At 40.3% G+C, this 22,713-nt stretch overlaps 2 protein-coding genes across 3 annotated transcripts in view; one reads left to right on the forward strand and one right to left on the reverse strand.

The window, feature by feature from the left end:
• LOC149322067 (netrin-1-like) overlaps window positions 1-7,650 on the forward strand; it is a 178,796-nt gene extending 171,146 nt beyond the window's left edge. Inside the window, exon 6 of the mRNA XM_089522730.1 lies at window positions 312-7,650. Within this exon, the coding sequence (XP_089378856.1) occupies window positions 312-640 (329 nt within the window). The 3' untranslated portion in view covers window positions 641-7,650. The remainder of the gene's footprint in view (window positions 1-311) is intronic.
• Window positions 7,651-8,017: 367 nt separating this feature from the next.
• LOC149322068 (syntaxin-8-like) overlaps window positions 8,018-22,713 on the reverse strand; it is a 120,991-nt gene continuing 106,295 nt past the window's right edge. Inside the window, exons 8-9 of one of the 2 annotated variants that reach the window (XM_089534060.1) lie at window positions 19,815-19,851; window positions 12,174-12,194 (exon numbers count right to left, since the gene is read on the reverse strand). In XM_089534060.1, coding sequence (XP_089390186.1) covers window position 12,194; window positions 19,815-19,851 — 38 coding nt within the window. In that variant the 3' untranslated portion in view covers window positions 12,174-12,193. Of the gene's footprint in view, window positions 10,754-12,173; window positions 12,195-19,814; window positions 19,852-22,713 lie in introns of those variants that run through there. The other variant, XM_089534057.1, reaches the window with a different exon arrangement.

Here is a 22,713-nt window from a genome sequence, read left to right on the forward strand (position 1 = left end):
CTCCTTCCAAGAACGTGGGATGTTTTTGTCTATTATGTTCTTCAACCAAACCAGATGAAGAAGAGAAGCATTTCTGTACAAAGCATCTTGACTAAGTTAGTGACCATGAACTGATGATTTTTATTAAACAAGGCTCCCTGTAGACAGTTTGCTGTGGCCTGAGAAGTTAAAATGCCAAGCCACTACAACAAATATACATATTTCTAGTTCACAATTGTTTAATCACTGCTATTGGCACAGAAGGAATATTTGTAAACTTGATGAGGAGTGCATTAAAATGATTGTCTTCATTCTTGGCTTTCTGTTCTCAGCTGTTCAGATCCACATCCTAAAAGCAGACAAAGCTGGAGAATGGTGGAAGTTTACAGTCAACATCATCTCTGTGTACAAGCAAGGGACAAACCGGATACGGCGTGGTGATCAGATCCTGTGGATACGCTCCAAGGACATTGCTTGCAAGTGCCCAAAAATCAAGCCCATGAAGAAATACTTGCTATTGGGCCACGATGAGGACTCTCCTGACCAGAACGGCATTGTAGCAGACAAAAGCAGCCTTGTGATACAGTGGAGGGACACATGGGCCCGGCGGCTGAGGAAGTTCCAGCAACGGGAAAAGAAGGGGAAATGCAAGAAAGCCTAGATGGGGGACTGAAGATGTGAAGAAAGACTGCACACACTGTTTTGTGCAGGACTTGGAGCAGGTGGGGTGGGATAAGGGACACTGGCAAGAAACTTGCTTTGCAGTTCATGTGCAACGGGAAGGGGAGGGCAAAAGAGGGACTAATAACTTCTTGTGAGACATGCCAATTTTGCACCTCATATTACCACAAAATTTAGTGAGAGAACAAGCTTAGAGAAGAACCACATGAGAACCTACTCACCATAGGAACAAATATTAGGTCTCTTGCTAGTTCCCATCTTCCCCTTTGAGTTTTTCCCCCCTCTCCCTTCCCCTTGGTCTCTGAAGAGTGACCGACTGCCTTAAGTTTTCTAACATCAACTAGTTCCAAAATCCAGACACGCTGAAACAGTCATTACAAAAAAACATGATGTTGGCAGGAAAAGGCCTTCCATACATTTCTCTAAAAAGAGATTAAATGAAGTTGTTATTGACAGAAAGAAACAGATTACTGGGTGAAGTAACCACCTGATAAAAAGCTGGAGTAGCTTTTCCATTATCTGTCGTGCAGAATCTTGATAGAGCAAGGGAAACCTACAAAAGACTCTTAGCTGTAACCTGTGACATTCCACTTACCTTAACATGATAGTTACTGAGGGGTGTCGGGGCATGTACTTTCAAATGTTGCTCCAAACTACAGTGTTATTGTCTAATTCAAGGAAAGAAAGCTGAGAGTGATGAAGAAGAATGTATTTATGGAGCTGTTGAAATTGATGGATTACTAGCCATCTCTCTAGGAAATCTTGCAATGCTTTTATTATGACTATAGCTCCTGTCTGAGACCACTAGATTACCCCCACTCCTACATTCATCAGGATATGAAATAATGCTTCCTATAAGTACTGCAGTGTTAACTGGCAGTAGCTGCTTTCTCTTACTTGCTTCACTGAGTCAAGTAATCAAGGAAGTCACTGCCCTCAGTTTGCAAGACCTAAGGAGGGTTGTTGATGGCAGGAGCTCTTGGAGGTCTTTCATTCCTAAGGTGGTTGTAAGTCAAAGCTGACTTGATGCCACATAACAACAGCAGCAACAACCTGCTCTTCAGAGAGCAGCTAAACCTTTGGTGCTCACCTCTCCCTAAAGAAAGCAAACATTATGTTGGGCAGACCCTATAATGACTTTTCTCCTGAGATAGCACCAACCCATCCATCCACATACAGTTCACCATCCATATCTTGGAAGGATGCAGCCTGAAGAGAGCAATGAAATGCTGCATCTGTACAGTGCATCTCCAATGCAATGGTTATTAACATCTAAATATAGGATTCACAAGGGTTCTTCCTCTAATAGCATGGCTTGAGAATTAGCCAAAGTCTCTTTCATGCTACACCTTTGTAGCACTTTGATCCCACTTTAAGTGCCACAGCTCCATTGTATGGAATCCTTGAATGTGTAGTTTTGTGAAATGCTTAGAGTTCTCCACCAGAGAGCTCAGTGCCTCATCAAACTACAAACCTCAGGATTCTGTACGATCCAGCAGTGATGGTTACAGTGGAATTTGTACCACAATGGTGTTGTGTGCATAAGGACCCAAGATTCCCTGCACCAGGGAGTGTAAAGCAACAAATGATCCCAGAGCAAATGTATTACCAGCGCTTGCATGGAGAAATGGGAATGACGTTTGACAAGATAATTCTGTTTGTAAAAGCCTGTGGTAGCCATGGTTTTATAATAGTATGTTTGGGGACTGACAAACTACTCCTTCAAACACATCTATGCCAGCAATCTACACTGGGGTGGTGGTGGTGGTGTCCACTTCCATTTAGACCACAAGAAGTGATTTTTGTTGCTATCCATACAAATCTCCTACTGGTCCTAACTATAAAACTTGGAGGACGATAGAGGCAGGCAGTCCCCCTGCGAGCTCAGGGCCGCGTGCCCTGCAAAATACAAACTTCCCCGAGATGTTTCCTATTAGGAAACTTGGAAACATCCTTTTAATGACATTTTCCAGTGGTTTTGCCTTGTTTTATAGCAATTGACAATATTTATATAATGACATAAACTACCATAAAACAAACTTCAGCATAAATAGGTGTAAAGTGGCCAGATGCCGGGGAAGTGGAGAATATGGAGGACAGAAGTCAAGAAGCGCAGACTGGGATGGTGGGGCCAGGGGGAAAGCACTGACTCAACTGCTCTGCAAACAGTTGGGAGTTTCAGGGCATTTGGTTTATATGGTCTTAGTTGCTTCAATAAAAAGATACAGAACAGTCTCCCAGATGAGGAGGATTTATCAATGCAGTTTGTATCAAATCTTACTTTAGACCCAGAGGGAACTAATGCCCCTGCAAGGAAGAAGGGTAGCGTGGTGGGTGGGAAAGCTAAGCTGGCTATATATATATATAAAACTGACTAGAAGTGCTTACCTCAGATGCCTTCAGTTTCATCCACACATTGCCATGATATGCTCATTCTGTGGAATTAAAAGTAAAATAGGTGGCACCAATTCTAGGTGTACAGTTACTACTCCCGTCTATCAAAAGATTCCCTAAAAGAAAAAAAAAATAAGCACAGCCTAGACACATACACACAATTTGCTAGGCCAAAGATGGGGAATGTATGGTGCTCCAGATGGTGCTGGTTTACAACTCGCATCATCCCTGATTGTAGGCTATGCTAGCTAGGGTTGATGGCGGCTGAAGTCCAATGGCATCTGGAAGGCCACATTCACCACCACCGTACTAGATCTGTTTTTTTTTACTTGCATGGAACTCTTCATGTTGACCAATATTTTAAGAATGGCATCCCTCCACCTCAATCTGAAGTCTGAGGCATTAAGGTCTATTCTAGCACCTCAAGATTCAGCCACCTAGTGCTGCTGCATGTACACAGCAGACCAGGATCTGTAACGTAGAATGGTTGCATATTATGAGGTCTGCAATTTTCAAACAATGTATCCTGTTCTATATTGATTTGTCTGCCGAGTAATCCCTATGATCACTACTGTCAGCTCTCCATATGCATGGATTCAACCAACCATGGCTTGAAGATACTCCAAAAAGATATAAATTCTAAAAAGCAAACCTTGGTATTGCTATTTTATATAAAGGACACCATTTCACTATGCCATTGCATGCCATGGGACTTGAGCATCCATGGAGGGTCCTGGAACCAAACCCCTGCAGATACCAAGGACCCATTGTATAAGGTGCATTCAGTTCCTGTGGGACATCAATCATGCTCACTGGGCCTACTGCAAAAGGTCACTACAATAGCCCCTCATTCCATTCAGCACCTGCACTGAAGGAGAGGATTCCTAAAGATAAAACCCCCTGATAACCACCCAAGGAACCAAGTCCCACTGTTTGAACACCACTGTTGTTTCAGTCCAAGTTTTGTCTTCAGAAGCTGTTAATCTTCTCATGGTAGCCACAGGTTAAGGATACAGTATGAAAGAAGATTATGTGCAGGGACACTGTCAAGGGATGCAAGTCCACCAGGAAGGGAAAATCAGAACTCAGTCTCTGTGGTGCAGTTCCAAGTCAGCCAGACGAAAGGTAAGATGGAAAGCCATGTGACCATATGACTTTCAACTGTACAGGCCATCAAACAAACCTGGATACAAGGACTTACTGACCTTATTCTTGCAAAGAATGACAAGCTACTCTCATGCCTAGAAACATTTAAATGACCATCATGCTGGAAGCACTAAAAGGGTATGGGGGGGGGGGGGGAGAAACTGCTAAGGAATTAAATGTTTAAAACAAAGATCTCGAAAGGCCACCAGGCTTCAAGAGTTAAGTGATTATTTCTTAATGGGGCCTTAAGCCTGGTTAAAAATTGGATACTTTTTGGTTTGCTCTGCATTTTGTTCCTATCAATCTTTATTTTAGAATCATTAGCAGTTTGTTTGGTGAGAAATACCATCTTAGCACCTGCACTTCATAGAGTCCCCAACCAAGCAATTTATCCATTTAACTTGTAGCTGTTGAGCACTTTATGCCCCTCCTCCTGAAATTTAGCCTAATTTGTTATATTGGTCCTAAGCTGCTTTCAGCAGCCAAACACAAACATCACCAGGCCAGTGGCAGAAAGCTTTTGGTTTGCTTCAGAGACAAGAAGACAACTGTCTTGAGGATAAACAGTGTCTCTTTCTGCCATCCTGTGGGTGAATTGCCAGAAATGTAGCAGAATTGCCAGAAATATAGCAGTGACTGTGAGGAAAGGGGTATAGAAGAAAATGTCTCTCATTAAGATTTTGCTAAGGAGAACACAATTCTGTTTTGCTGCAACTCTCATTTTGACCTAAAGCTCATTGAAGTCAGTGGAGCAGCAATCAACATGACTCTGGTCCTAAGAGAGGTTCTTTGTAAACTCTAGGCTAAAAGTTGCAGAAGGCATCTCAAGAAAAGGCAAAATTATTCAGGATTTGTTCTGGACTGAGTGTATGCATGATCTCAACTATCCAATGAGATTCTGAATACAGACTGACTGGTGATAAATTGTTCAGAATTTGTTTTGGACTATGTGCATGTAGGATCATAACTATCAAATCAGATTCTGAATACAGATTGCCAGTGATGAGATAGTTATTCCCCTTTGGAACATTCTTTTTCTCCACATGGAGCTAGAGTGGGATTGAAACCTCCTATTTAGTTTTGATTTTGAATCTTCAGGCTTCCTGCAAATTTCATCCATGTTTTATCTTGAACCTGGACATGAAAGAGAACTCAAGAGTTGTGCAAAGATCCCTGAAATATGTTTTTTTTTAAAGGTGTCAAGGAATTAAGATGTAGGCCATAGGTGTGATGACAAGACTAGGGGAGACCAATGAAAGTTACATGGCCTGGGGAAAGAGGGCTTACCAAGGGTGTATAAAAAGTATATTTCCCAAGCTTTTACTCAAATTGCTTAAATTCAAGATCGTTGAGGTCTCTTGCATGCAATTCTCAGATACATCTCACTGTTGTGACTTGTGGACTAACTCAGAAACTGTATAGTTTCCAAAATTCTTAAAATTCAACTTTGGGAAACTTTTGGGTTTTTTATTAGTTCCCAGGTCTCCACAAAAATACGTATTTTCTTGTAAACGTGCTCAGCAGTCTGATGAAACATTTTCCCTCCAATGTGTACATTTCAATACAAAAAGCAAAACTCATGAAAATTCAGCTCAGCCCTACCATCACACTGTCCCACAACACAAGTCTCCTTGTTCTGGCTTCCCAGTGAAGGTTTCTCCCGCTACAAAAAGGCTATTCTCATTAAAATCCTGTTACAGTGTTTCTTTCCTTTGAAAGTTTCTTTTACTCTGAAGTCCAGCATCCAGACAGTATGGAACTATACATATAGTTTCAATCCTGGGTAAGGAAGTGTTCAGGAGGCAATTCAATGTTTAGAACAAGTATTGATAACCACAATTTAATCCCTCAAAACAATGTTTATTAACAGACACTTTTATTTGTGTCCATCCGACCTTTAGGACAGCTGAAGAGTGGGCTCACCTTCTTTAACAGGCACCAATAATCTAGAAAGCTATGAAAGAGGATGAGAACACCAGATGGCAAATAAAAGAGAAACTACAAAGAAAACCAATATGACTTACTGCTGCATTAGTACAAAGTGTAAAAATAAACTAGAACTCCGTATATCATCTTAGATTATTTTGAAAGTATCTTCTTCCCTCCTACATTAGTAAGAAAACCTTTTCTGTATACAATCACATATATCTTGACCGGTTTATGGGCTTCTTTTGCATTTCTGACATATAACAAATATCTCCCTTGGTGCACTGCAGTGGACTTTCAGATTCAAATCAGCTAAACAGAAAAGAATAAAGTTTCATGTTTTAAGGATTGTTTTACTTCTTATAACCTCTTATTTTAGTGTACAAGAAAAATGTGCCAATACTTGATCTACATACCTTGGGCTATTCATTGACAGAGCCTTCAATCTTTCAGCATGATCAGATGTGCTTAGGAAGTAGCATATAAGCATGATCAATTTAGGCCCCCTTCACACGACACAATTATAATACATTAGCTTGTGATTTAGAGATTTGTGAGGTAGCTAAACTGCTTCAGAAAACTACAAAACTCAGGGTTCCATAGGATCCAGCCTTGGCAGTTAAAACGGTATCAATGTGTTACAAATGTGAAAAGGTTCTGAGATTGGCATTTTTATTTGGAGGTGAACAGTCATTAGGCAAACCTGCGGAAGACAGGAGTACAATAAGCTACAGTACAATAAGCTGTTTCCAGTTGATTAGAATGCAAGATAGCAAGCTGCGGTTTCCCAAATTTTTATCAAGAAACTTCTCTTGATAAAACATATTCTTGAAACCTAACAAAACTATAATTATATATTTGCAGATAAGAAAACAAGCACCACCATCACCAAATATATGAATGAAACTGAGTCAACAGAAACGAGTACCTTGCACCTGCTCTAGAAACGTCAAACAGTGGGTTGTCAAGACTAAACGTATAATGCAAAAACGGTGAAGTTCTCTGGAGAAATATCACAAGCTCTGTATTAACAGGATAGAATGGCAACCAGAATTATTTGGTGGAGCTGATAACATGCCAAAACAATTGTCACTAATAAGTAGCACTGAACAAAGAAATCATTCCCAGTTTTAATGACAGTTTTAACTAGTTTATTAATTGCCAACCTTCCACCATTCTCTCTCTCTCAAACCCCCCCCCCCCTGTCATGCACATACACACATACACACTGGTTACATAAGGGAAGAAAACCTGTGCTCTGGTTGTTCCTGTTAATATCACAAATTGTAAATTTTTAGTTATGACCATTGCATATAGTTTGGGAGCAATGTTTCTTTACAATGCATACTAATATATTATGATTATATATATGAATATATTTAATGACATGTGGGAAAAGAGTTGTGGATTTTCTTATTCTCCCTCCCCTCATTTTCTCTTGTTAGATGGAATGACAATTGAACGAGAAGGAGCCTGTAACTGTACAGAATCCATTTGATAGGACTAAAAACAGACATCTGTCAAATAAACTCTTGTAAACTTCTACTCATCTTATGCCAGCCTCTTCTGTTGCATCATGGGGAACAAAGTGATCCCTTCAAGAGAATATACAGTGATGAGAGACAGCTGGAAGTTTGGGGAAATTGGGGGAGGGGTGACTGGTGCACGCCTGCTCCTCTTGCCCTTCCCTTGACCTCCAGCTGTCTCTCAGAGACAGCTGGGGACCAGTAAGGGCCCGTGGGGGGCAGGAGCAAAGGGTCCGCATGCCCTGCTCCTGTCCTCGGGGCTTCGCCAGGCCGGAGGTGTCCTCTGAAGGACACCTCCGACCTGGCGACGCCCCGTGGCGAGAAGGAGGAGGAAGCCGGTGGCCCCTACTCCCGTCCTCGGGCCTTCGCCAGGCCGGAGGTGTCCTCCGAAGGACACCTCCAGCCTGGCAAAGCCTGCGGGGAGGAAGCCGGCGGCCCCTGCTCCTCTCCTCAGGGCTTCCTCAGGCCGGAGGTGTCCTCCGAATCACACCTCTGGCCTGGCGAATCCCCGTGGGGAGGAGGAGGAGGAAGACGGCGTTCCCCTTCTGCCTTCTCCCTCGCCCCGTGCCTGGAAATATTGCGACGCGTGCCACCCATGGCATGCGTGCCATAGGTTTGCCATCACGGGAATGTACTGTATATACTCATGTATAAGTCTAGAAATTTTAGTCAAAAGATTGAACCAAAAATCCTGAGGCAACTTATCCATGGATCAATGTAAGTACTGTACTTTAACTCTTATCAAAAAAGGAGCCATCCTCTGGTGAAAGGCAAGAGTGTAATCTGTCCCGGAAGAACTGACCTTCCTCTACTCTCTCATCCATTCAGTCTTTAGCGTGAGCACATACAGTTATGCCTGCTGGAATTTTGTAAGTTCTTTGGCATTGTTTTCCTTTGCTTCGTCTTTCAGATAATTTCTCAGATGTCCCTAAGTTTTACCCTCAACTTATCCATGGGTCATATGAAAATCCATAATTTTGGTCCCAAAACGTGCCCTAGACTTATACATGAGGTCAAGTTATATTTGAGTATATATGGTAGGTGCTTCCATTGAAAACAGCTAAGCTGCTATATGTTTGCAATCATTTTATCTATGGTTGGGAAATATTTGTTAAAAACACTAATTAGATTAGAAGTAAGAAAACATCAGGCTGTCAGTCTAAACTGTATCAAATGCTGCTCTTATGGTAACTGATGCCTTCATACATTTTTGAAAGATCTGCATGGCCAATTCCATTGGGATCTATCTGTTCCTTTCTCCCTTCATGTTGAAATAAACATAATTATTTCACATATCTTTAGCCTAAGAGAGATTGCACAGGCTACACCAAACTATTTCTGTTTGGGAAGAAACAAATAATTTTTCCTAAACATAGATTACTTATCATCATAGGTTGACAGGGTGCTTCAAAGCATCATGAGTTCTTGCAGCGTAAATACCAAACTGCAAGAGATGAGAGGCTACAAACTATGCAGCAGAAAATGCATTTTAGTGGTTTTCATTTTGTTCATACTTCTCATTCTGTCAAGACAACAACTTTATATTAAAACAAATCCAATAACTAGTTCATATAAACATTGCATTACGGTGTGTGAGAACCCCATTTGCCTTTCTAGTTTTGACTGTTGGAAGGCAACATCCTTATGGTAGGAAGCTATGGCAAGACAGAAAACAGCTTCCTGGATCCATGACTCAAGCTTTCCCTCTGCAAGTTTTTTCAGAGGTGCTGGGGTGGCCAAGAATAGTTTACATCTAGGAGGTCTGAGCAAGAAGATCTCTTGTTGCACATTGTTTTACCCTCTCTTTCCAATGGATAACTCTCATCTTTTGATTAGTTGCACTATTTAGTCCAGCATGGGCACATGGTCTGAAAATTGAAGCAAAAAGATTTGCACAGCTGCTTTCAGCATTGTCTTGAAGATGAGCATATGGGTCCTAATACAGTTTTCTTTAGAAACCTACTAATCTCACAGAGGCACATTACTCTAAATCCGAGTATTCAACAAAAACCTGAACTGGGCTAAAAGTATCATTAACCACAAGGGTCAAAGTTACCCAAAGGAAGTATTTTAAAGTTCCCCAAGGTTTAAATGTCCCTGAGCTGTAAGAAACAAAATAAATTAAAATATAATGGCAAAGAATGAAATAATTTAAAAATGAAGTGGCTTTTATTCAGTCTTGTTTTGTGCTATCAATCAAGTTGGCACATAGGTAGCAAAATAAACGACTTCTGAAGATGAATTAACATTAAATGGTTATTCCCCTCCCCCATATTGCTGTTCTCTCGTTTACTTTCAGAACATACAGAAAAGACAGATTTTTGGAACTTTAGGTACACAGAGTTAATCATTTTTCTTCTCAAATGTTAGTGTATATATGGGAAGGACCTCAGACAGTATAGCATAATGTGACAGTTTTTATGTTTTTTATGTTTTGAGAAATATCACCTGCTTTTTCAACTAATACCTGTTAGTTGCTGGCTATATAGAAAAAAGCAAAGCAATTTTTAACTTCTCATAGCAAATATTGCCAGGGTTTTCCTGTACCTTTGAAGGGTGCCTGCAAATACATTGTGTAGTTCTGCCCTTCAAACAAAGCTGCAGTGTGTGCAAAATCTCTCCCAGAGCCAGTGCCATGAAATTCAGCCTGAAGATGTTATAAATTTTAGATCCAAGAAAACATGTTAGAAAGAAAATTCTAATATTTTAACCAGGTGCTCTAGATATTAATAGATTTCATTTTGCACACTCAAAAGCAGTAACAGTCAGAGAGCACCTCTTTGGAATTAACTGCATTTCTCCACCGATGCTCATTGGATGATCAGTCCCCTTCCAGTTGGGTTCTTGAAAATAAGAAGTCAAACCGGACAGAGCTTTTTGGAAATGAAATCCTTCACATGCCATGAACTTGCCATTGCCCTCAGAAAGAGTCGAAGGCAGTTGAGTCTGTAGAATGTTCCAAGAGCGAGCGGGACTTGTGCTTGCCTCTGACTGCTGCAAACACTTTGCTGCAAAATGCTTTTTTTTTGCTGATTACTTTGTAGGCCACACAGCAACAACGACAATTGCAATCAGTAGCAACACGATCACCACCATCATTCCTGAAAGGAATCAAAACAAGGTCTAATTATTTCTTTGATTATTTTACATCTCACAAATAAAAACCAGATTCTAGATACTTTGAAATAAGAATCTATTATAAAAGAATGACTTCATTTCTTACTAGTGCAAGATAGGTTTTGGCATTCTGTGTGGTTGTTTTAGAGATATATCAACAATAACTTCATAGATATATCAGTAACAATTGTTCTGAGAGGGCTGGGGAATGGACAATTTAATTTAACCAAAAACATCCTTGATTCAAGTTAAATATAAGCGGCATGCTAAGACAACTCTTGCTTCTTCCAAGAGTTGGAGTTGAAGTAACAGAAGAAGCAGCAGAGGGCCTAGAGGGATCCACCTGCTTCTTCCAGTCAAGGAATATGGACAAACACCACTCATTCTGATTTGGGGAGTTAATGTGCTTGGGGTTTTCTTTTGGGGGGGGGTGTGTAAGGGCAATTTTTATTAATTGTAACTGACTGTTTAATACTTTAAATAAGTGGTTCTTAATCTTTTCTTTACCAGGGACACCATTTAAATACATTTTGTTGCCAGAGACCCCCAAGACTTAACTCAAGATTTTAAACCTAACAACAACAATAACAATATTCCTGAACATGGAACCATTAACTATTACACCATCCATTAATTCTTCCCTCAGAGACACTGCTACTTCTTCCTACCAGTTTGTGGCTGGAGTAGACTAAATGGCAAAGTGCAGGCCCAGCCAACTGACCAGCCAGCCTTTGTGCCTGTCACTGGAAGCTCTGCTGTCACTAAGCTGCTCAGCCTGCCTCCTCCACACAGGAGAGCCGCCATTTAACAAGAGACAAACACAGTAACAAGTCCAAAAAGGAACTTGTCCATATAGAAATCCCAGCTTCTGCCAACCTAGCAGTTAGAAAGTATGCAAATGCAAATAGAGAGATAGATACCACTTCTCAGTGAGAAGGTAACAGCGTTTGATGCAGTCATGCTGGCCACATGACCACCAGAGCAGTCATCAGACAACGCTGGCTCTTTGGTTTAGAAACAGAGATGAGCACCGCCTTCTACAGCCAGTTACGACTAGACATTCATGTCAAGGGACTACCTTTACCTTTTATTTAAAGATAACACGTTAACAGTAATTTTAATGTTCTAAGCTCTGATACAGTGAAGTGAGCAGTCCCGCAGTAGATTTACTATCTCAGATAAGGACCAAAGCTTTATGGCCAAATTACACAAGATCTGGAAGACCATTAACTGCATCACTTGACTCATTCACTTTGGCTAAATCTTTCTATCTTCAAGGGGTTACTTGACCAGGGGCAAACAGAAACTGGGAGCACACATGTGTGTGCACACACCAGAGATACAAAAGCATGTGAGAGATATGACAAACCGTAAAGATGATGAACACCTCTTCCACCAGACCTACCTGATTAAGGTTGCAATTTTCTGTTACAAAGGAAACAATTTAAGTATTAGAAGATGTGATTCTACCTCATATGCCACATTTAACTTGTTGGGTAGCTTATGTTGGAACATGTGAGTATATACTATTCTGCTGTGTACTAAAAGAGAACAACATTTTGCATGAGAGAGAAAGAGAGAACATCTTTATAATATGCTTATTGGTTCTGGTAGGGTTTTTTTCTGGTGGTTTCCTGATCTTTGCAGTTTCTTCACTATAATCATCAATCAGCAGACACTGTATTCTTGGGGAATTAATTCATTTTTTTTCTGTGAAAACTCTCACAACAAATGTATGAAAGATGGAATGCTGAAATACAAGGGCATGGTGAGTGGAGAGAAGAGCTCGAAGTGAAACCTGGAGGGAAAACCATACTTACATAGAAGGAGAAAGAAGACTAAATCTGAAACTTAAGGGAGAACAGCAAAACACAAGAAATAGTCATTTTCATGGTGACTGAAATTAGGTCTCCAAAGAAAACAAGCAAAATCGTGCATGGCAAATATAGACCCAAATGTACTTCTGATGTGAGTCAGTCACTCATGCCTATTTTACTCACTCACATAAGCTGCAGAAGGCTAGCACAATGATGGGCACTGTCTCTTGCACCACAGGCCTTTCCAAGTGCCAGAGCCCTGCCAATCTAGGTGAATTTTCAGCACCTTTAGAAGGGCTGACAGAGATGAATATACAAGTGCTCCTCATGCAAAATGTGACTCATTTCTGCAGCTCATGCAACATCAGATAGAGAACTAGGGGAGCTTTCTCAGAGCACATCTAGCTCAGAACCATCTACACACTTGCTGGCAGTAGCATACCATGGTTTCAGATGGGAAACCTTCCTAGCTATAAGTGAATCCAAGAGCTTCTGTATGCAAAGCACTAAGCTACAGAGCCTGTATCAAGTTTCTGAAGTCTCTGTGAAGACTGAAATTGGTTGATAACAGAGCAGCTGACCATCCAAGAGTAGAAACTCCAACTGACAGCAACTAATTAGTGTTTGGTAACCCACAGCAGCTTCCCACACCCCTCCACAAGCCTTTTGCTATACAGTTCACACTTTGGCTTGGAAACCTGTGGGCTTCCTGATGCTGCTGATGTCCAATTCACATCAGCCCCAGGCAGCCTAACCAATAGTGACACATGAGGCAAACAGTAGTTCCTCAACATCTGGAGAGCCAAATGTTTCCCATCCCTCCTCTAGAAGCACCTCCTTCCATGGGAATCATCACCATCATCACTGTTTACTACATGCGCCCTATCATAAAAACTGTGTATCGCACTTGAGCTTCTAAGACAGCAATTTTATGCTAGTATTACCCTTGAAAATTTTTCCAGGGTACTCAACATATTTCAGAAACATGAAAGACAAGAGAAAACCTAAGCTAAGTAGAAACCTGGCTAAGTAGAGGGTGTTGACATGTTCTTAAAGAAATAGTGCCTCATGTTTTCCTGAAGAATCGAGTCCATGCATTTATTAAAAAGCAAGCAGCTTATTTGTAATCCATTAGTTGTTGTTGTTTTTAAAAAGCCAATATTATGATTTTACCAGGACATCCCATTTAGTATGAAGAGATTTGTCAGATCTGAGACATGCACTATGTAAGGCGTAAGTGTGTCATTGTTTCTCCCAATTTAAAAGGGAACAGGTAATACCATTTAACATGTGCTACAAACACACATTCTCAGTGTCAGTTATGGATGCCAAGCGGAACTAGAAATGGAGATAATGACACCTGACCATCAGTGAAGCAGAGGCAATTTCTCCTGTTATAATTTTTATTGCCTTTTGCTATTAAATGCAGGTGTTGTTTAAACCACTTTCCCTAGAGTGCTGTTTTTTCTTTCAGTTTACTGAAATGCTATTGACATGGTATTCAATAGTCAAAACAGCCATAGGACACATTATAAACATATATTTTACCTCACCCCAAAACACAAATAATACATAAAATAAATAACAAAAAGTGGTGCTAAAGTAGTACATTATGTACTATGCTAGGCACACTACATAAACCAAACTGGAGAGGGATGGTGGTCCAGCCCTGAGGACTAGAATGTGTCCCTTTGATCTAATAAAAAAAACAACTTTAGAGCAAGGTAAGATAAATGGCTTCCTTACATAGGTTTGCTTTTACATTTTTATTTTCCTTTGAATGAATGTTTAAAAATTAAAATTACCTAACAGAAATTGAAAGCAGAAATAAATCTGTGTGCAAATATAACATACTTTAAGAATTTCCACAAGCACCACATGATAGTTGGCAAGAAAAACTCTTTGTTTCTTCATATCTACTGATTGGTTGGTAAAGAATACAGAAAAGGGAGAAATAAGAAGCAGAAGAAACATCCCTCAGAATTCCTGCATGTCAAACTTTGTCAGAAGAAGTGTGTAGTGAATTCTCAGTCCAAAATGATTATTGTCTCTATGATGAAATAGTCCCTAGAGTTTATGGTCCCAAACCACACACACAACCCAACTGAATGAGAGGAAATGAGATAAGTGTTTCCCCTCATCTATCATTGTTAGACCTCAATTTCTGGCTCTTTACTTTTTTAAAATAATAATAATAATCTGTGGCTACTTTTCTAAAAGAGAAATCAATGCCAGATAATATCCCTTGCTTTTTCCAAGAGGAATTCCAAAGACTTTCCACTTTCTTTCTCAAAAGCAGAGCTGTTAAATCCCTCCATTTTGAGCAAGACCTGTCAGAGGGCTGCTTGCTTTCTGACTATTTTGAAACATTTTCATACATTTTGGAAGCATTTTTGTTAGCCCAATTCAGTATGCTTGTGAATACAACTGGATGGAAGCAGTTAACTTAAAAATAAAAAGTAAAAATCTAACCAGAGATAAACAATAGTAAAGAGATACAAACACAGAAATGAAATAACGCAAGAACCATTCACAATGATAATTTCAAGCTATGATAATCTACAGCAGGTATGGGCAATATGCAGCCCCTCAGTTGTTGCTGAATTGCAAACCCCAGCATTCTTCACAATTCATTATACTGGATAGGGCTGATGGCAGTTGTAATTCAGTACCATCCACATTAAACAGTGCAACTGTTGGTCAGGAAATGAACAAAACCATTAGCAAATATGGACATTTATTGACTGCAGCTAATAAACAAAGTAGTACCATTACCTGGATGTTGAACAGGGAAAGATGGGAGGAGTAGCTAATACCCCAGAGGACAGGATCAAGATTCAAAGTGACCTGAATGGACTGGAAAGCTGGGCCAAGGCTAACAAAATGAAATTCAAGACGGAGAAATGTAAGGTAGTGCGCTTAGGGTGGAAAAATGAAATGCACAGATATAGGATGGGGGACACCTGGTTGAATGAAACTACGTGTGAAAGGGATCGAGGCATCCAAGTAGACGACAACTTGAACATGAGTCAACAGTGTGAAGCGGCAGCTAACAAGGCCAATGCGATTTTAGGCTGCATCAATAGAAGTATAGTGTTTAGATCAAGGGAAGTAATAGCGCCACTCTATTCTGCTTTGGTCAGGCCTCACCTGGAATACTGTGTCCAGGTCTGGGTACCACAATTCAAAAAGTATGTGGAGAAACTGGAGCGTGCAACTAAAGGGGAAGGCAACTAAATGGTGAAGGGTCTGGAAACCATGTGCTATGAGCAATGACTTAGGGAGCTGGGGATGTTTAGCCCGGAGAAGAGAAGGTTAAGAGATGATATGATAGCCCCGTTTAAATATTTGAAGGGATATCATATTGAGGAGGGAGCAAGCTTGTTTTCTGCTGCTCCAGAGACTGGAACGCGGAACAATGGATGCAAAGTGCAGGAAAAGAGATTCCACCTCAACATTAGGAGGAACTTCCTGACAGTAAGGGCTGTTCGACAGTGGAACAAACTCTCTCAGAGTGTGGTGGAGTCTCCTTCTTTAGAGGTCTTCAAACAGAGGCTGGATGGCCATCTGTCGGAGATGCTTTGATTTAGATTCCTGCATGGCAGGAGATTGGACTGGATAGCCCTTGTGGTCTCTTCCAACTCTATGATTCTGTGATTCTATGAAAAGACCATACTCTATCTTCTAGCAAAGGCAATTGGAATCTCTACAAAATACCAGGGGACAGGAAGTCAAAGGTAAGTGGAGAATGGGGACCATAGTGTCATGGCTTGACCTGGCTTCAAGGGAACATGATGCTTTACCACACTGTTGCTCGAGACCAACCCCTTGGAGTCCCAAGGCAAGTGGTTGAGTACCATTCTGCTTCCACTATTGACACCCTAATGGCTAGAAAAAAAATCTTTTATAGCTATGTAGCCTAAAAGCAGAGCTGTACAGGCTTAAGAGATATAGGTCAGTGTCCTTCACCAGCATGAGAGCCACTGCTGCTCTAGCTGCCATGAAGCATTTACCTGGAGGTTCTATTTGCTTGAACGAGCACCTCCACATTTGGGCTATACATGTAACCACCATGTTTTTTGCAAGTATGAGATCTCTTTTTGGAGCAAAAGCAATGGTGTAAAGAGTAGCAACCGTGTGTCGAATGCCTACTAGCACCTCCAATTCTGAGCTCAACAAGATCACATCTGATCCAAGGACACAGTGAGCTAGCCAGAACTAAATGGAGTACATATACTACATGACACTACACTGCAGAGACATTTTCTTTGGAAATATTGCCTTCTTCATTACACAACATATGAACATTCATGTAGACATTCCAAGCAAAGAAACAGTCAGTCATATCAATGCAACAAAAGAAAGAATGCTTTGGGAGAAAGACACTGGCTGGTTTTTGTTTGCTAATAGTTAATACAAGAAAGACTGTAGCATGGTAGGAGGGTGTGTTTAAAAGATTAAACCCTTATGAGCTTTGGAACACTTTTGCATTCCTGATCACAATATGACAATGGAAGTGATTTCTTTTTAATGTACTCTATGTTATTGGAATACTAAACATATCCCCAGGACTGGCATAGCTCTGTTCTCATTTATCAAGACACATTTTCATCCTAATAAGCTGCATTTCAAAGGCAGCAATAAACATTTCAGCATGGGCTCCCTAATAGAAAGCATGGGCTCTATTTCCATCATCCTGGTATCATAAATGAAAAACTCTTCACACTACTGCCATCATAAATCTGTTTCTGAAAACTTAAGCATGATAAACCCAAACTGCATATTTTCTTTTTAAATACGGACTTGGGAATAGGAAGAAAAGGCAACTACAAGTATCCCTCAGTTAACAAAACTGATGTGCTTCTGGACGTTACATCTTCATCAGAAAATTTGGTACCAGAGGCAGATATAATGTGGAAAGAATTGAGACATGTTCCTGAACCACAAGAAGAGCAATTCAACAGGTTTAGTGATTTTTTAAATCTTAAATTATCATATGCATATGTGAAATTAAACAGCCAGATCATGTAACCCTTTCATTAGAAAATACAACTGGTCCTTAGTATATGGTTTTTCCCCTGCCCAGTTCTGGACTCCCTCCATAGATGACAAAAACTACAGGACCTCAAGTCCCATGGTTTTTAATGGTGGTACATGTGCACAAAGCTGCACTGCTGTGGCCATGTGCATGCAGTTACATTAGGCCCAATGGGGCATGCCGTCTTAGGATGCTCAAATCTGCAAATAGCAAGCCTGTGCTTGGGGTGGACAGGCTGTAAAAACATTTTAAACCTTCTAGAGACCACTTGTAGGCTTCTACCAAAGTACCTCCAGAAATGATCTTTTACAAATCTCCACTTTTTAAAATTATTTCCATTTAGGTGGCCAAACGTATAGGTCTATGCTTTTTAAATTTTCCTAGATCAGGTTTTGCTGCAGTCTATGCTTTCTCAGCCCTCCTTCATCATCCTCCCAATGCCCATGCTGTTAAAAAAAACTTCAGCAAGATAAAAGACAAAGAGAAAAGGGAGAGGGGCTGGTTAGGTTTCAAAAGAATTTGTAAAAAGGAACTTCTTTGTAAGAGGCTTTGTTAACCAGGTTATGCCTTAATGACATTCCCACCCACTCATTTACTTATTCATTTAATATGCTGCCTTTCTCCCAAGGTGGGGACCCAAGGTGGCTTCCAATGTAGTTATGACATTAACTGCTGGCTGTAGTTAAAACAAAAATCAAACAAACGCAAAAATCAAGCAAAACCATACCATTATGTGCATGAAGTCAGAAATGCAGCAGCTTACAAATACTTTTACTAATCATGTCACAATGTACTGTTTCTAGCTCCCTTGATTCAGAAAAGCCCTCTCTACAGTTGTAATACAGTACCGTAGTTAACAGTATGAGGGATCCTGATACAACTGGCTTGTATGTATATGACATGTGTGTCCATGTGTACAGGCTTGCCTGCACCTAAAGATGTACAAATAATCACATTTGTGTGATGAGCCAAAGTGCACACCACTGGGAAAAGCAAATACTGATGAACAATATATTAAATATTAGTTCAGGTACAAGAATTAAGAAACTAGGTTTGTATTTATTCAGGCAACAAATAGCCGTGCTGAAGGAAAGAATCTGTGAGCACTGTATCAATCATCTAGCCTTGAATACTCCTGTTCATGGATCCTAAGAAGTATAATGTGCTCTCCACTCCTATTGGTGAACCCCCCTCCTGCTTGCCCTTCCCTCTGTGCTCCAAATCAGTGCAAAGCCATCACAACAACACGTGGGTAATGCAGGAGAGACAGAGTAGCAGTCATCCCTGGATGCAAAGTATTAATTTCCCTTTCAACAAGAACCAAACAGACTGGCATGCAATTTTTCCAGAGCAAGTAAGTGCAGTTTTTGCTGAGGGATCCAGCCTGATTTGTTTCAGGCAATGTTCTTTCGCTTTTCATTTCATCAGGGTGGAAAAATGTGAAAAGCATGCCAAGTTGGTTTCAAGAACCATGGAATTCTATCTAGCCAATATGAGCTCGCACCTTATCTTTATTAAGTTTTAATTGGATTAAGAGGAATGGGTTATTTGGTTTTTATTCCATAAAATAAGATGTGGATCACCTCTGTTCTTCTCCTACTTGTCAACCTAACAACACCATAATCTCACACCTCTCTGACTCATTTTACAACTATGTCACTTCACTGCAATTAAAACAAAATATACACTACTCCATTTCATGTAGCTGCATTCCTAAAGCAGATCCACTAATGCATGGCCTATTTGCTAAAGTCAAGTCTGACTAGCACCTTCTGACAGGCTTCCTTCAAAACATATTGCTGGCAGTTTGGGAGTCTACTCACTAGCCTCCTATACCTGCTACTGGTAATCACTCTACTCTTAGGCCAAACGCTCAATGACCCAAATGTCTACAAATTGCATAACAATGCATTTAAGAGACACCTGGGACTCCAACACTACAGTACAGTTTTATTAGAATAAATGTGATACAAATTATGCACTAAAACCAGTTTGTTTACGTCATTCATTTAAGCCTGCAAATTTTATTTCAATTTGCTAACAGCTAGTAACAATTGTTACAAGTGTACTGACAGAAATGCTTCACATTCATATTTCACACCACAGCAGCATATCTTGAAATGATTTACGGTATCTTAAATTAGCTTTTAGGACATTAAAAGGAACTCAAAACAGTGCTAACATACATACTATGATATGGCCCAAGGTACCCCAGTCTCTTGTGTTCCTGGAAAGAGAGACGTTTTAAGCACTTAAATTCCGTATGATGTTTTGAGATATCAAGGAAAAGGATCAACAAGATTATCTGCAATCTAATAAATGCACTCAAGACCATTAAAACTTCTTCAGATGTTTCTCTCATTAAAAGCAGAAATTATTTTACTATTCAGTTCTTGGAAATGAAAATATAATTATCAAAATACCATTTTAAATCTATACATACTAAAGCATGGTGTTAAAGCACAGTACTGTATAATAATGGCCACTCTCATTCTAATGCAGCCTTTCTCAACCTTTTTACCCTGGAGTAACCCTTAAAGTAATTTTCAGGTCTCAGCGAACCCCTGCATAAAAATTATTGTTTTTAAAACTAAGAAAAGTTTATTTTTTCCAATCATGATCTCTCATGGAACCTCTAGTGACCCCGCACAGAACTTTAGGGCTCCAGGGAACCCTGGTTGGGAAACGTTGCTCAAATGCTTCCTCACTCTATCTGTTTTTTATATTGTCAACATTAGAGCTGGGCAATTGTCGGGGCTTATAAGGGTGTGCTGGTCCCCAAGGAGACCTGGGAGGGCTGCCCCTCCAACCCCCACTTTTTTTCACAAAGTGTTCCACCCTCAAGTTCACCCTAATATATCTGGGGACATGGAGGCATTTGGGCAAAATTACTGTATATACTCAGGTCTAAGTCCAGAAATTTAGGTCAAAAAATTGATCGAAAAATATGAGTCGACTTATCCACAGGTCAATGTGAGTATTGTACTTTAACTCTTATTAAAAAAAACAACTACCTCCTGGTGAAAGACAAGAATATAAACTATACTGGAAGCACTGACCTCTCTCATTCATCCAGCCTGTAGTGTGAGCACAGACAGTTATTCCTGCTGGAATTTTGTAAGTTCTTTGGCATTGTTTTCCTTTGCTTTTTCCTTTACATCATTTCTTAGATGTCCCTAACCTTTACCCTCAACTAATCCATGGGTCATATCAAAATCCATAATTTTGGTCCCAAAACCTGCCCTCGACTTACACATGAGGTCGACTTATAGTCGAGTATATATGGTACACAGTAGTATTTTTCTTCAAAACTTTTTCTGTTGTGCCTGGGGCCTGCATGACAGGGCTGACAGTAGATGCAGTTCAACATCACCTGGAGCACACGGTCTCCATCTCTGCTCTTTACTAAAGGTTCCAAAAAGCCTACTATTCCTGCCCAAACAGAATACGCTAGCTCTTCAATGTGCCTACTTCCTGGAGGAAAGGCTAACAAGAAGCTAACTATTTCATAGTACACTAAGATCTCTGGATGAAGAAAGGCATAGGAGAAAGGGGAAAGAAGAGTGAGAGGATAAGTCCTGAGGACCAAGACCTCACTGGAATGCAGATCGCCTTCCAAGGGATCTCGTAGAAAAATCTCTCTGGCTGCTTAAACATAGGCACCACCACCACCACCCTCCACCCTCTTTGCCATATGCTCCAAATAAACAACACTCTTTACAGTCACCTTTCTTTATTGCTCTTCAGCCCCTTTAGATAAAGGTCAACTATCCTATCCTCCTCCTCCAGTTTCCGTAGAACCAAACCTTTGTCTTCTGTGCCCACAATCATTTCAGCCTTCTTAGCCACATAAAGCTTCTTCTATGTTCTAAAATTCTCCACACAGAGAAGACACAGATGAGCTAGTGAACTTTCCTATGATGAATCATGCCAGCAAAACAACTGAAAAATATGCTTATATAATGAGATGAATTGGGAAGCAGTATCTTTGAACATGGCTATACTAGATCTTTTGTAATTACAATCATGAAACTACTCTGTGTAGAGAACACGAGACTGTATGATCCTGTATAATCTTTAAGCCCTTCTTACGTGTTCAGGTCCCTTTTCATATTTCCTTATTGCACTTCTAATTTGCTTCTATCCTTCCTGCTGTCAAACCCAGCAGTTTTCTTAGGCTTCTTCTGATTAAATGTCCTGATAAAATGTGTTACTCCTGCAGTGCTGGACTAGGACTGAGGAGACCAGGGTCCAAATCCTAAACTTTTTCTGAAATTCACCTGATTATAGCATCATATTGTAGCCTAATTTATCCTCTTGAGAGCCAGGGTGGTGTAGTGGTTTGAGTGTTGGATCAGGACTCAGGGAAACCAGGGTTCAAATCCCCACTCAGCCAAGGAAACTCATTTCATAACCTTGGGCAAGTCACACTCTCTCAATGGCAAACTCCCTTTGAACAAATATTGCCAAGAAAACACTTTGACAGGTTTGTCTTAGGGTTGCCATAAGTCAGAAACAACTTAAGGACAAACAGTAACAACAAAAAATCCTCTTGAGCTGTATTAAGGATAAATAGGTAGGAGATGTATTTATTTGATTTATATCCTACATTACTCCCAAAATGGGGCTCAATATTACCCTGAGCACCTCAAAGATGAAGAGCAGGATAAAATGTAATGTTAAAAACACATTCTGTTGGCCTTAGTTGCATCATGTTTGGTGTGTGTACATACACAGATGTAAATAGTATCTCTCTGCTATTTTTTTATACTTAGAAGTCAAGGGCATGCCCTAAGGCCTTAGAACACTGAGGACATACCACCCCCACACCAGAGAACATTTATTAACATTTTGGCTTTCAGAATCCACAGTAGAGCTTATCATTAGTTCTATGAAGGATGCTTTTCAAGCTCTCCTCTTCACTTAACCCACCAATGAACATGGGAAACCATTAGTTCAAGCTGCCCCAATTAACTCCCACTTCAAAGGTTCACAGAATCTGGAGCTACTTATCATGCAAACAGGCTATGAGCCTCATTCTCCCTGCAAGGCAAGAGGAGGGAAAACTACTGAGTTAAGTAGATTATTG

Source organism: Sceloporus occidentalis, unplaced genomic scaffold, assembly GCF_023333645.1.
Source record: "Sceloporus occidentalis isolate IW3139 unplaced genomic scaffold, rSceOcc1.0.p SCAF_1, whole genome shotgun sequence".
Lineage (NCBI taxonomy): Eukaryota > Metazoa > Chordata > Lepidosauria > Squamata > Phrynosomatidae > Sceloporus > Sceloporus occidentalis.